The 14,387-nt window shown below is 39.4% G+C and overlaps 1 protein-coding gene across 3 annotated transcripts in view; it reads left to right on the forward strand.

The window, feature by feature from the left end:
* The first annotated feature begins 886 nt into the window (after nt 1-886).
* The window catches only part of LOC121632052 (vesicle-fusing ATPase-like), a 36,655-nt gene continuing 23,154 nt past the window's right edge, over nt 887-14,387 (forward strand). For 2 of the 3 annotated variants that reach the window (XM_041973214.1, XM_041973215.1), the window contains exons 1-8: nt 901-999; nt 4,293-4,387; nt 5,657-5,753; nt 6,496-6,535; nt 9,745-9,911; nt 10,122-10,232; nt 10,367-10,442; nt 10,919-11,074. In XM_041973214.1, the coding sequence (XP_041829148.1) occupies nt 988-999; nt 4,293-4,387; nt 5,657-5,753; nt 6,496-6,535; nt 9,745-9,911; nt 10,122-10,232; nt 10,367-10,442; nt 10,919-11,074 (754 nt within the window). In that variant the 5' untranslated portion in view covers nt 901-987. Of the gene's footprint in view, nt 1,000-4,292; nt 4,388-5,656; nt 5,754-6,495; nt 6,536-9,744; nt 9,912-10,121; nt 10,233-10,366; nt 10,443-10,918; nt 11,075-14,387 lie in introns of all 3 variants that reach the window. The other variant, XM_041973216.1, reaches the window with a different exon arrangement.

Raw genomic sequence — 14,387 nt, forward strand, 5'->3', positions numbered from 1 at the left:
TACTCAATTCAGCACTATGAGGGCTGCAGTCCTGCAGGTTTTCAATGTGTCCCTGCTCCAACACACCTGACTGGAATGTAACACTACGTAGGTTTCCTACCTTAAAACTCTGAGCCTCTTGAACCGTTTTGATAGCATATGACATTCATTATACACATTTCTTGAGCCATAGTTACCCTGCAGTGCGCTGAGGCTGAGGAACCACACTTCATAACTTTTTCTTTCAGCTCGGAGCATCACATTGTTTGGCTTTACAGCAGCGCTTCACGCTTTAGCAGCTGGATATTAGCATAATGGCAGTTTTGGATGTGCACGATTACTGATATGGCAAAGAAACCCAAGAGGACATCATAAGAGAAAGCAAAGAAAGAGAAAGTGACAGAGCAAAGGATAAAACGAGTCAACATCAGACTGCTTTACTGGCTGGAGAGTCTCAGCGAAGAGGTAGGATGCATGGCAGATGCTGAGTTAGCCTTCATTAGCCAAAGTTCAGCAGTGTTGCTTTAAAGTGAAAATGTGGGTCTCATTTGTTCTGATTTCAAATAAAAATTTCAACATGTGGCTCTGAGTTTCAGTCAGTTTTTCACAAGTCTTTTAGATGTAGGTACTTTTTTTTTTTAAGATTTATTACAGGTTATAGCAGTTTTAATAACTTATTAATCCAGTATTTTAATGAATGAATGAACTACTTACATTGCTGAATAAATAAATAAACAATGGTTGTCTTCCTGTATATTTGCATAGATATGAAATTTTGCCATTTTAATTAAAAGGCTGATAAACTATCTGTTGATAATGTATATTTTTATCCATCCATCCATTCTTTATGGCCGCTTATTTTAATGCAGAGTGACGAGTTGCGTTTGAATGGTACGTAATGACGCAAAGTGACGTTACGTACAGACGCCTCACTTCTGTATTTGTTCTGTCAGCGGAACTCTTTATGTCCAATTTCACTTGAACAGGAGTTAAAAGAGTACTACAAAGATGGCCGCTCGGGTGAGTTCTTATTACACAAATGTTGGAGTTTAAACACAAAAATACTACGAACTGATTACACGGAATACTGAGCCTAACAGAGAGCTTGAGGACCAACGGCTTTTTACACGTAAAGTAAGCCAACACAGCCCTAGCCTGTGTGGCAGGAACACTTGTCAGTCAAAAGTTCGCTGGCAGCCCGGAAGACGAACGCAGATCTCATGACTACTATCACTGCTTCTAGCTTGTATTGCTAGTTGTATATTTATAGATAAATATGTGAAGTCTACATGTGTTTCAGCCCCCGAACACCGAGAGCAGGAGTTGTGTTGTCTGTTGTAAATGGCTGTTGAATTGTGTATTCAAATGCTGCTCAAGGGAGCAAACTCTGCCCCGGCTTTTAAAGGCTAAATTAGTTACGACTTTGTAGTTGGACGAAGAAAGTGTCACAGTATTAAATGGGCAGAAAATGAACTAAAGCTACGTAGTAAACTGTCACTAGTTACGCCTTAAGCGAAAATAATTAGTCTGTCGATTCTTCCTTCTTTAATGAAGGTTCTTCATTTTTTAGCTATAGTCATCGGATGACAGATGGTGGAGTTGTAGCTGAAGTCCGTGGTGTACAGCTGCAGCAGTAATGGCTGGATGGTGTTTAAAGCACTGGAGAAGTAAAAGAGCATGACTTGCTCCCAGGGGAGTCCAGGTGAGACAGGGACTTCTGCAGCAGGTAGATGATGGCATCATCCACCCTGATGCCAGGTTGGTAGGAGAACTGCAACAGGTCCAGCGTAGTCGAGCTCACCTTCGTGCATAGATGGCCAAGAATGATCCTCTCCATGTTCTACATCAGATGGGAAGTTAGAGCGGTGGGTCTAGTGGTTTAGTTTTCTAGGGTGGGCTATTGTGGGAACCAGAACCACTCAGGAGGTCTAGCACAATACTGGTACTTTCTCCAAACAGAGGCTGAAGGTGAACAAATGCGGGACCACCTCACTGAACTGGTCTGCACACTCTGAGCACCCTGGAGCTGATGGTATCTGGGCCTGTGGCTTTCATGGCTTTAGTCTTCTTAGCCCCCTTTACAAAAAATGTTAAAGTGAAAAATTCCACTTCTTAACTCTTTTTCCCTCCCGAGACATCATGCAAATGATATGATGAAGGTTTATTATAGGCATCCACCTGACCATTTATAGCCACTAGGGATGCACCAATATGAAAATTTTGGCCGATACCGATATCCGATATTAATATAGTTGTTATGGCCGATAACCGATTTTTACCGATGTCGATATATATATTTTTTTAAAAGGTTTAAGATTATCAAATTCTGTACAAAGTGAAAATAAAGCAAACATTAGGGGTGTTAGCTTCCCACCATTGTTTGTGAAGTTCTGGATGGCAGTTTTTCGGATGACATATCAAATATGTGGTTCTGAACGGGTTGACACGGCATCCTCCTCGCATTACTTCGACTTTGCGGATATTGCATACTGCTTTTCGAGTACCTTCTTTTTACACCGTGAAAAATTACCACACAGCTGAAATTGCTTCTTGCTTCAGTTACATCCCACAATGTAGTGCTGCATCGCTGTCACATGTCCAAACATGGCTGCATGGCCAAACCTTCCAACACATGTACACAATCAGCAATTATACGAAAATAAATATCGGCTGTTAATATCGGCCCAGTTTTGCTTATCGGACCGATACCGATATGTTAAAAAATAACTAACATCGGCCGATACCGATATTAATGCCGATATATCGTGCATCCCTAATAGCCACCATGTGGGCGTGGGACGTGCGTGCGCATTCTTTTTAAAATCTGAAAGTAGAAATGCACAGCATTTGATTTTTGCACTGTAGATGCCACCTGTAGTTTGCTTTGCTATGCACAGTTTGATAAATGAGGCCCCAGATCTGGGCAGGCAGGGGTCCACATCATAACCATAGGGGTGCAGGACCCTCCCCAACCACCCAGGCACAGGGGATCCCCATGGCAATTACCCAGCAGACCAAGCAGGCAAAGCTCCTGGCACAGAGGATCCCCAGGAGGAAAATAATGGAGCTAAAATAAAAAATCCTATAAATGATAAGAATGAATAAGAGTGACAGGTGTGAAAGTAAAGAAAGGCGTTCATAAAAACGTACCTTCGCAAAGCAAAACCAGACAAGTTACAAAAATGGGTAGTTTTTAAATAAATAAACCAGCATCTTATCTAAATGCCGGGAGGAAGTGAACTTTATCATGGGAAGGATTCCACGGTCATCAAACTGTCATCTTCTGTGGATTTCCCAGTTTGTTAATGATGTAAAGCACCAGTGTACTTGTTTTTTTTAAATACTAAACAATGATTCACAAATCACAGAAGTCAAATGACAAACACTGAAGACGAAAGTATAGATGAATCAGGGCCTTTGTTGTTTATTTTTGTTGCAAAGGTCTTTCTTAGAAATAAAACCCAGGGTAGTGTGGTGAAACTCTTTAGTTGGCTTTTGCATATTGCGCAGACTTAACCTAGTGAACTACAGCCCTCCATAAACTTATGTTTAACTTTTAATTTATGCCCTTTAGATTTTTAAAATTTCACTGCTCCCTTTGAAAAAGGCTTATGGTGACATTTAAGCTTTGCAGCACAGCAGTTTGTTTACTGAAAAAGCATGAATTAAATTATCAATATATGGTGGCCACTTTAGCCTAGTTACTAAAATCCTTGACCTCGATTAAGTTTGATGTTTGGAGATAAGCATTAGCAGTTAATTTTCTGGTGGTCTGCTACAAATTTGTTCTCTGAAGGAGGAGCAATAACACCTCTAAGGAAATGCCCTGAAATAATTCTCCTCTGTAGCCGTGTAGCTTCATGTGGATCAGTACGTATGGTCTGTAAATGGTGTGTATTATTATCCCTGTGAATCCACAACTGTTGCTTTGACAAGATGTCCGCACTGGTACGACAAGATTGTGCACTCTTATTATAAATGTTTAGCTCTGTTTGACTCTCATCTTCAAAAACTGAATTTTACAACATCATCAAATGTCAAGTATCGTTTTTCTTAAACCTGCATCAACAAAGATGGAGCTGTAGCATCAGTTGGTTAATAATAAATAGTGGTAAATATTGACCCTTTTAGCTTTATTGTTGGTCAAATAACATTCTCTTCAAATGTAAAAGTGAGCTTTTCTGGACATTAGACCAGAAAAACAGAACAAGATGATGTTATAACTCATAAATAACCTTTCAGGAAGTAATCAGAAATATAGCTTGAGGAAATATTGCATATAAACATTAAGACTTGAATTCTTTTCTCTGATCTTCTTCCAGACTTTGAAAGCGGTTAAATGCCCCACAGATGAGCTGTCATTGACCAACTGTGTCATCATTAATGATAAGGAGCCACAATTTGAACTGTAAGTGGATTTTCTCTGATACATGTGACTTTGCTTAAAGAAACAGCCTTAAAGCCTCTGACACTGACTTGTCGCAGTGGCATCTGTTGAAGGAAGCGGTAACAAGATCACACTCATTTGTTAAAGTTGATGTGCTGGATGCAGGAAAGAAAAAGGCCAGATTTGTGGATGAAACCTGTTTTAATAACACTGGTGTGGACTGTATAGCTAAAGACTGGCCAGGAATCCCATGCTGACTCATGGTTATCACAGTGAGCACAACAAAATATGATCTTAGAAGAAGAGAAGAATGTGATCAGATTAAAAACACTTTTTTTAAAATGTTTATTTAAAGAGTATGGCAGTGTACATAAAATGATCTGAATTTAGTTTTTTCTATTGTGTATTAGAGCTTCATTTTCTCTAGAAAAAGCATTTTTCTGCACCTTGGTTTGTGTGTGCAGGAGTTTCAGTGAGACTTAACTCTTTCATCAAATGCATATAATATTTGATACACACATTTTCTGACACCTATTGCATCACTTTATGGTTAAAAAAACTTTACTCAAAACTCTATTGTTTACAATCTGATACTTGTCTTCTTCCCTCTGGTGGATAAATTGTGCACTACACAATTAATTCTAGCATATCACACAGTAATGAACTGTACAAATTAATTTTTAAACTGATGGATGGTTTGTTTTGAACATATTAAAAAGACACAATACCTAAATGTGTATCAGGTATATCAAGACATCAAAAGGAGTAGGAAGAAGTCCAACTTATTTATTTTTACATTACAATTTGTTAAAGGACCAAATAAAGGCTTCAAATGGAAAAATAATTAAATAAATTTCTGCCCATTACTTTTTGGGTCATTTGGCAAATATGGCCTGTGTAGGTTTAACTGGAAGTTACTGGGTTATAAGACAGTACTGCTTAAAAACAGTGTTTATTGTGTTAGCATGACCAATACCATGTAAAATGCATGTAAACATACTATTCTAACTGATACTGTACAAAATCAAAGCTCTCAAAATATTTTTTTTCTGTAATATTTATTTACTTACGTATTTATTAATTGTATAAATGACCCTAAAATGATAAAGATATAATTTTGCTATTTTTATGCTTTCATCTATAATCCTCACAAACATTTCCCATCCCGGTGTGATACCTGAAAACCTTGACTAGAACTAGAGAAAGTGGAACAAAAATAAGGAAGCCTACTTTCTTTTCCCCCCGCAATGCAACCTTTCCTCCATTGTTTTGTTTGTCATCTCTCTGCAGACACGTGATTGTGTGCATTGACCAACGGGAGTTTGTGTTCACGTTGAGGAAGCATCCCGAAGTGAGCATCGGCTCCATTGCTTTCAGTCTGGCACAGGTATGATATGCTCCTCAGTGACAACATGGCTGCCAGATGTTAGCTGTTTGTTACTTTCAAGCCTGCAGATGTAATAAAGAATAACTTTAAAGGAAGATTTGTTTGTGCTTTACCTTGTAACAAAACCCACAGCAGGTTTTTCTTGCTTTATAAGATATAGATATATATATTTATTGACTTGCACCCACAGTTTTAACCTAAAAGTCAACTGTAAACACTCACACTGGATTTTTTAATTTGTAAACTTCTGAACTGAGCTGTGTGATTGTCTGAGCTCTCAATGTGGCTCTTTGTGTTTGTCTTGATCAGTCTGTCACTGCTTTTTCTTCTTTTTTACTGCCTGTCTTTGCCTGCTCTTCCACTGTCTATAAAGTTGGCAGCCACAAGTGCACACAGGTACTGCAGTAACCTCCTCCACAGGATCTTATTTCACTGTTAAATGAAGTAGCACACAGTCAGTGGTGACCACATGGTGAGCTTGTGTGGTGTGTAGAAACAATCCTCATGGAAGATTTGCAGATCTGGATTGTAGCTATGTTTCCTCATTGACCAGTGTTGTGAAATAAGGCCAGCTCCAGAGGAGTGTTGCACTGTGCAACATGTAGTGATTTACATTTTGTTGTCTTCTGGCTGGTAGTTTTTGTGTAAAATGTCTTATTTCTTTTTCCATCCCAACAATGTTTGACTTTACAAAGGAAAATATATGAAACTAAAACTAGTGCTTTGTTTTTCTTCCTTTCAGAGAAAATGGGCAAGTCTCAGTCTTGGATGTGACCTCAAAGGTAAGCCCGAAGAGCTAAACTTGCACTTTTTGGCCAGTTGGGGGCAGTACAAGCAAAATAAAGAAACCAAACACTTAAAAGTGCAAACTTAAAGCATTTTTATTGTGTTTTTAAGATCCAACTGCACCTAAACTTATTGATAATGTGCAATAATTATTACAGCGTGTCACATTTAAACCAATATATTATTTAAAATGAAAAGATTAGTTGTAAATGGCTTCTGTTTGTAAAACTTTTCTGGTTTTACACATGCATCAACAGGCTGTACAGACTCCTAATCCTCAACCTTTTGTGCTGACTGGTATTACTTTGTCATCTGTTGATTAGCAGGGCTTCATAGTCTTTTATTTCCAGACACCTTGTCCCTGTTGAATTTAAGTGCCTGGAGCATCAGATTTAGAAAGATTCAAAAGACTTGAAAGGGTTGCAGACTTTCCTCTCTGCCAGCAAAACTTCTGACTCCTGATATCACGCTGAGTTCTAATTATGTGTGAGGTTACAGAGGATAGCGGCTTTTTTCAGGTGACACTAGGAGTAGATGAACATGATTTACCCTGCAGATGTCAGGACTTTTAACAATATATCTGCACGGTTTCACTGTGAGTCTGTGTCAGAGGCTGGCCAGCGTCCAAAAGAAGAGGAGGCTTGTTCTTTGATAAATGTGACGTCAATCTCCCCTCAGGCCACAGCGATGCTCTCTTTTATCATTCTGTCTTCATCCCAGGAATGAAAGGAGGAGCTGCAGACATAATCTAAAGACTGGGAAAATGAATAAGCTTCATCAAGTTTTCAGCATATTTTTTCATCAGCCCTAAAGGCAACAGAGCCACGACTCGTAGTAGCTGAAGATCAGAAGATCTAAAGTCTTTTTCCTGTTTAAACCTCCGACATGTTTAAGCATTAAAATGACTTCTATAGTGGATTCAGTTCTTCCTGGTAACTGTGATCTGGTGAATGTGGCAGCGTTACAGGAGTAATTTTTCCTTACTGCTTAGCAGCTGCTGAGATGACGGCTCAATCTGGAAGTTAACTGCTTTCATTATATCTCATTTTCATACTGAGCCACTCGGAGACGTTTGTAAACATTTACACATGCAGATTTCTGCCGTGTTTCAGATTTGGTTTAAAGGAGTCACTGATTATAACAGACTGCAACACTCTTACAGATCTGCGTTGCCACTCCTTTTTTTTAAAATTTATTTTTTATTTTATTTTATTTTTTTTTGTTTTACCACTCCTAAAGGACGCAGACACTGCTGTTTAACTGAACGTAATGAGACCACAGATGCAAGTAAATCTACTGTAAACCTGCATGTTGCGTTCGATTTAAGAGGCTTCAGACTATTACACAGGTTATAGCTGCATGAAAAGGAGGATGATGAGCATCCCTGTTTACAAGAAGGTGGGGGTGTTGTGTAAAATCGGTGTTGTGTTTATGTCATTTAACCTATAATTTCAACAGAAAATAATATGAAGTTAACAGATCTAATGGTGAAAATAAGTTTAGGAAACATTTCTGTTTGGAAAAGAAAAAGAAAGTTGGAAGAATTATGTATGCTTTAAAAAAACTATGATGGAGGCAGTCATTTTTCTATAGCATGAACAGGGCTATAAAAATAAAGATCGAATGATTGAGACTCATATTTGTAGAGTCTTTCAGACCAGGGATGGGTGACTTTTAGGACCTGAGCAAAGTCCTTAACCCCCCCAACTGCTCCCCAGTCACTGAAACATGGCAGCCCACTGTTTTCTAATAAATCTGGAGATAGCTGCTGTATGTTCCCAATCAGGATTAATCGTGTAAAAATGACTTATTAACTGTTAGCTATCTGCAACCTTTCCAGTCATTTGTTGTCCCTGATGTGACTTTAAAAAAAAACAAAACAAAAAACAAACATGTAGCTGTGAATTTCAAAGTGAGCATTTATTTCTCAATAAACAATCGTATTAGTTTCTACATTTAGACATCACAGGATGTGTGTGGTTTCCTAACACACGATTCTACTAAACTTCTTTAATAAGTTCAGATTTTATTTATAAATTCTTGTTAACTCAATAATTGATTATTCGCTCATGAAATCCTGCTTCATAGTTGAGAGGTTGAAGTCTGATTTTAAGCTGGCAGTATTTCTAAGTGATCTCACCTGGGTTTTCTATGTCACAGGGCTCAAAAAGTAAATACATTCACTTCAAAACACCTTTAAAATGCATTTAAGAGAATTTAGACCTACTGCAAACACACAAAATGAGACACGGTTAGCTTAGCCTCGTGCAGCGGCTGCAGCTGAACTGTTAGTCCATCAGTTAATTAGTTATCAAATATGCTGAAAAATGACCAGATCCCAGAGTTTTCTAAACAAATAGTTAAATGAGTCAAAGTCCATTAAGAAGCCCGGCGTTCATTCAAATGAAAATCTGCGCGAATACAAATCTTTAAATGAATATGGCTATGTCCTGTGTAATTACAAGAGATATATATGATGATGCAACATCACATGAGGCTTTGCTGCCTTTTGTACTGACGGGACACCAGTCTGCCCTTCGACTAGCTTCAGTTTTCTGCTTCTGGCAAAGAGCTGCGTACAGTTAACTGACTTGTCCTCTTTGCTTGTTATCCAAATAAAACGGGATGGGCACTGGTTTTGCTTCTTTTGCACCTTTGTGATGCACCAGGGTGCAGTCATTTACAAATCATTGCACAGTTTATTTGTAAAGACAGAGAGAAATGAAGTAGTCCTTCTGTTTCCACAAATCAGGTTAGATTGATCATTCATCACATGCCAAATATCACGCAGTTTTGTCCAACTTCATCTGCTTTTTATCTTCTTTTAGCTCTTTATTTTAGTCCTCCATTCTCATTCACACCTGTGATGTGCAATAAAAAATCAGATTTGTCTGTATGGAAAAAAATTAGAAGACAGCTGAAAAAAAAGTGCACAAAGCCAAACAGAAACACACAGGACGCTAAAAAATAGATTTTAATCTTGCTGTTGGTTTGGATTTGTTTCATATCATAACTCTTTTACGGTGACGTACTTATGTTGCTGATTCAGCTAATTTAGCCGTCGCCAAAAGCCTCACTAACGTCAGCTTTAGTCTGAGTTAGACCAGCAGCGAACATGGTGCTGCTTCCTGTTTGAACTGATCCAGCAACGGTGCTCTTCATCTAAAGCGTAAACCTTCTTTCCTTGTGTTTCACACCCCCTTAGTGACAAACTACAAGTTTGACAAGTCCAGCGACTGTATAAGCAGCATGACGGCAGAAGTCGACTTCCTGCAGAAGAAGTTCATCGACAGCAGCCCCGTCGACTCGGACAAGATGGCCAGCGAGTTCCTGCAGCAGTTCAACAACCAGGCGTTCACCGTCGGCCAGCAGGTGCTCCAGGCTTTGATGGGATAAAAATGGACCCTTTAATTACTGCTATGAAATAATATCCCAGTTCATAACATTTATAACTGTAGAAGCACTTTAGCTTGTTTTAATGTTTGAATGTAAGTAAGCTCACTAATTATCTTCATTTTCATGAAGAGGTTTCACATTTTTCTCTTCTTTTCTTGTGCTCTTCTATAATTTCCTTTATTCCAGCTCGTGTTCAGTTTCTCTGAAAAGCTGTTACAGGTGGTGATAAAAGATATCGACGCCATGGACGCCAGCATCCTAAAGAGAGGGCATGTTTCTGACGCTTCTAGGAGGAAGGTATCAGCAGATCTTTGTATTCTCCATGTGACTGCAGGGCCGGTCATTGTTGATGTTAGGAGCGTCACCCAACAACTTCCAGCATTTGCTCCTTTAGCAGGGATAACATAGATGTTTGTTGCTTCTCTCCTCAGTTAAAGGTTGGTTTGTTGTTGGCTGACAGTCAGGTCATTTTTGAGAAGCTGGAGAACTCAGCGGTTGTTCTTATTGGTGAGTCTTCCTCAGTTATCATTTTATATACAACAAGAAACTTCATTTCCTCCTGACTTAAATACATTTATCTGCAAAAACAACAGCACACTGGAAACTTTTTCATGAAAAGGACTAAAAGTCTTCTCATTTTTAGCATCTTCTGATGTAATTCTTTGTAAATCCACAAGAGGGCACACTACACACATTTCTCTATCACATTTTGTTGGGATTGTTCAGAATTAAAGTTCAGCTGTCCACCTGACGTGTAATTTATCTTTATATCATTATTGTCATTTGAAAGGACGGTTTAAAGTCTCCCCTTTTATTATTTGTTTGAATCTATTCAAGAGATTATGATAAAGTTTTAATCATCCATCTGAAATAATGAGAAGAAGGAGCATGGTTGCATGTACCTGTGTGTAGAAACTCAGTTTTAGTCGCATTTTCAGGCTGTCTGTCAAACATTTAGTGTCTGTTTTTGCTTTGCCCTGAAGGGAAATCTAAAACACGAGAAGCTCGCCAGTCTATCATCAGCCCAGACTGGAACTTTGAGAAGATGGGTATTGGCGGTCTTGACAAGGAGTTCTCTGACATCTTCCGCAGAGCCTTTGCCTCTCGAGTCTTCCCTCCAGACATAGTTGAACAGATGGGTGAGTTCCCCCTCATCTTCTCTGTTCTGCCATCACTTATTCATCTGTTTGTACCTTCTCTTTCCACATCTCATCCCATCCCACTGCAAGTCAGACAATTTCATTTTTTTGTCCTCAAGACTTTTTCATTTTCACCGTTAGCTTCACTCAGTCTTTCGTCTCTCGTCTGAAGCAGAACTTGATCTATTGGTAATTTCTTGTGATGTTTGCTAATACCGTCACTGTGCTCTAACAATCAGTTTCCTCTGGCAAATCTAAGATAAAAGCCAATAAAGCATTTAAAAATGGCCAAATTAATGGATACATTTAAAGTAATTGTGATAAATAAAATTCTTAGCACTTTAGGTAAAATTTAAATGTATCAACATTAATTTTACAAAAGGGATTTAAGGTACCGCCGAATGTTTTCTTAAGGCAATCCATTCTCTGCTTTAAGTCATGGTGTCATTCTTCCTTGAGGAGGAATTTGGAAACACAGTGATCAGATATTAAAGTTCTACTCCTAGACCTGAGATGTGTCGGCAGCACTGCTGCTGCGACCAAGAAAAACAGAATGAGTTGCACTCAACAAATCTTTTGGTTGCACTTTAGAGCCCTGTATTTTGTAACATAGCATCTCCTTTCTTTCATTAGAGATGCTCAAGTGTTTCCTTTATCAAAGGAGATAATAAAGAAAGCTTCTTTTCTTAAAATTTAGGGATTCACGGCTGTTTTCATTGCTTGCGCCTCATCATTTCCTTCATTTGGGATAGTTCCTAAGAAGAACAAGACTATTTGACTGGACCCATAGTAAAGTCTGACTCCAGTTGTTGCAGTCAGACCAGTAGACTGTGGTGGGAGGCAGAATCAACATATAACTCCACACTTTTGAATAATGGAATATTTTGATACTTGAATGCCGTCGCTGTCCCTGTCAACTTAGCTTAAGTGCCCAGGGGCGTTTTTGGTGGTTGTTAGCCTCTACGGTTGCCCTGGTTACTTCCCTACTGATCCAGCAAGGGGTTTTTGGAGATGTTGACCCTGCAGACTTTGGGACTCTGAAAACGGGTACTCCTAGAGAACTTCTGTACAGCAAATGGTCCTGATGAGTGTAGAGTGACAGCTGGAACACATGAACCCATCAACAGAACCCTCCACCACAAAAAAACTTAGTAAAACTTTGCTCATGCAAACAGTTCTTAAAGTTGCTCTTAAATAAATTGAAGAAATGCACCAACAGCAAAGCGAAGGGTTAGTTGAACCTATATGTGTTTGGTATTTGCTGTGTGAATTTATTCCAAGAAAAACCCCTTGAAATGAAGCCCCCAGATCTCCTTCACCAGGCCCACTAGAGCTGTTTGGTGCAAACACATCAGTGTGCTTTTTGAGGCAAGATCTAGAAAACTGTGTTAAGATATCACTGAACATTTTCATCAGATACATTTCACATTTCATCCCTCCAACAGTAGTAATAAAAATTATTATTTCCACCTCGATATGTCATCATTTAGAGTAAATTGATTTGATGTGAGTGCAGATTTTTTTTTTTTATTCAAATGGTTAAAAGTAAAAATGAATGTTTTCTCTCAATAGCAGCAACACTTCCTCCTGTTTTTTATGGGTTTAAAGATCAGTTTTTTAGTTGTTTTATTCAGCTTCTATTTAATCCTCCAGTCAACACGACAGCAAACAACATAATTCCAATCATAAACTCAGAACTGCCCGAATCAGCAAAAACCCACAGTGAGCAAACAGCCGAACCAGTGTCCTTGGTGGGGGCTTGGACCTGTGACTAAAATCCCAGGTATCCCCTGACAGAAATCTCTACACATACTCATTAATAAATCTTTTGACAGTTGTCAGATTACATGATGATTCACTTTCTAAAGGACAGCAGCTCATTCTAATGAAAGCCATGAGGCAGTCTTCTTTGTGACTCACACACAAAACCCTTCCTTCCCACACGCAGTCACATCTGCACACTATCACGTCTGTCATAATCCTCGCTCCTACCCTAGAAATCTTGTGAAAACCTGTTGTAAGTCCCTCTGAGCTCGGCAAATACAAACTATGCTGAAAGCCGGTCCTCATAGAGACGCAAACAAACAGATCTGAGGACCCATGGCAGCGTCCCGTGATGTGTGAGCTGACCTTTAACTGAGTGGCTGTGTGCAGGAGCTGGCCTTTGGCTGCAGCCAGCTGGCTGTTGTAATGAGATGGCGTGTCCTGATAGAGCATTCAGCTAAAGGTAACATTTTAATTGGTAGGCACGGGGGAGCAGGACTGCAGGTGCTGACGGAGAGGTGGTGTGTGTGCGCCGTCCACGCTGCACTTGTGTGTGTAAGAGAAGAAAGTTTGAGAGTTTCACCTTGTCTCCCCTTTGCTCCCACAGAGGTGAAGCAGACAGACAGAAGCTTTGGTGCTTTGTCTCCCAAACCACCTACACAAGCACATCACTTTTGCTCATCTAGCTAGAGAAACCAGTCCTCCTCCTCCTCCTCCTTCTCGCTGCCACCTGTCAGCCTGGCTGCTTTTCCCTCAGCATGCCCAAATGGCAGCTCAGATGGTTATCTGGGGCCGCTCAATTAGTCGGGGCTAAATGTCATTAGGCAGGTGCAAAAGGCCATAAAGATCCACACAATAAACCTGGCCGAATGGAAAGCTCACCGTCTCCAAACTTTAACTTTATTGAGAAGAAATCATACAAAGGGAATCATAAGTTTTCCCATCAGAAGTTTTGAGATTGTCCAGTCTGTCATGGTGTCTCTACACAGGTATGACAGGACCTTTTTAGAGTCCCAGAACATTTTTTACTTTCAGCATCTTACTTCTTGAAAGCTAGCAAAAATCTGTTTATGTTGTTATGATTAGCAATCAAGCCAAACTGGTCATAAATCATCCTTACCAGCATATGTATGTCCAGCACGGCTGTGATAGGTGTCAATATTCCTCTTTTCAGCTTGTTGAAATCGGACATTGACGTCATAGACAAAAACAACTGAAGAAGTGAAGTGATGAACTCAACATGTTTATAGATGTGTACCTGCTGGGCAGTTTGTTTGCAGATGAAATGCAATCTCTTCTATTCATCCCGTGTTGTTATTGGCTCCTTCTTCTGTTACTTCCTGGTTTAAGGCCATGGAGGGAACTATAAAGCATGCGCCACATGCACCGGCTGGTTTGAGGCCAACTGACTGTGTGCATGCAGGAGTGATACCCAATATATTTACACAAACAATACTTTGGGGTAAATATGTGACTGTGTGAAACATGAACCTCTAGTTTCCTCAGCTTAACCAAACATGAAACAAGAGTTAAACCAATCAGCTGATCA

The sequence above is a fragment of the Melanotaenia boesemani genome, chromosome 21, assembly GCF_017639745.1.
Source record: "Melanotaenia boesemani isolate fMelBoe1 chromosome 21, fMelBoe1.pri, whole genome shotgun sequence".
In the NCBI taxonomy this organism is placed as follows: domain Eukaryota; kingdom Metazoa; phylum Chordata; class Actinopteri; order Atheriniformes; family Melanotaeniidae; genus Melanotaenia; species Melanotaenia boesemani.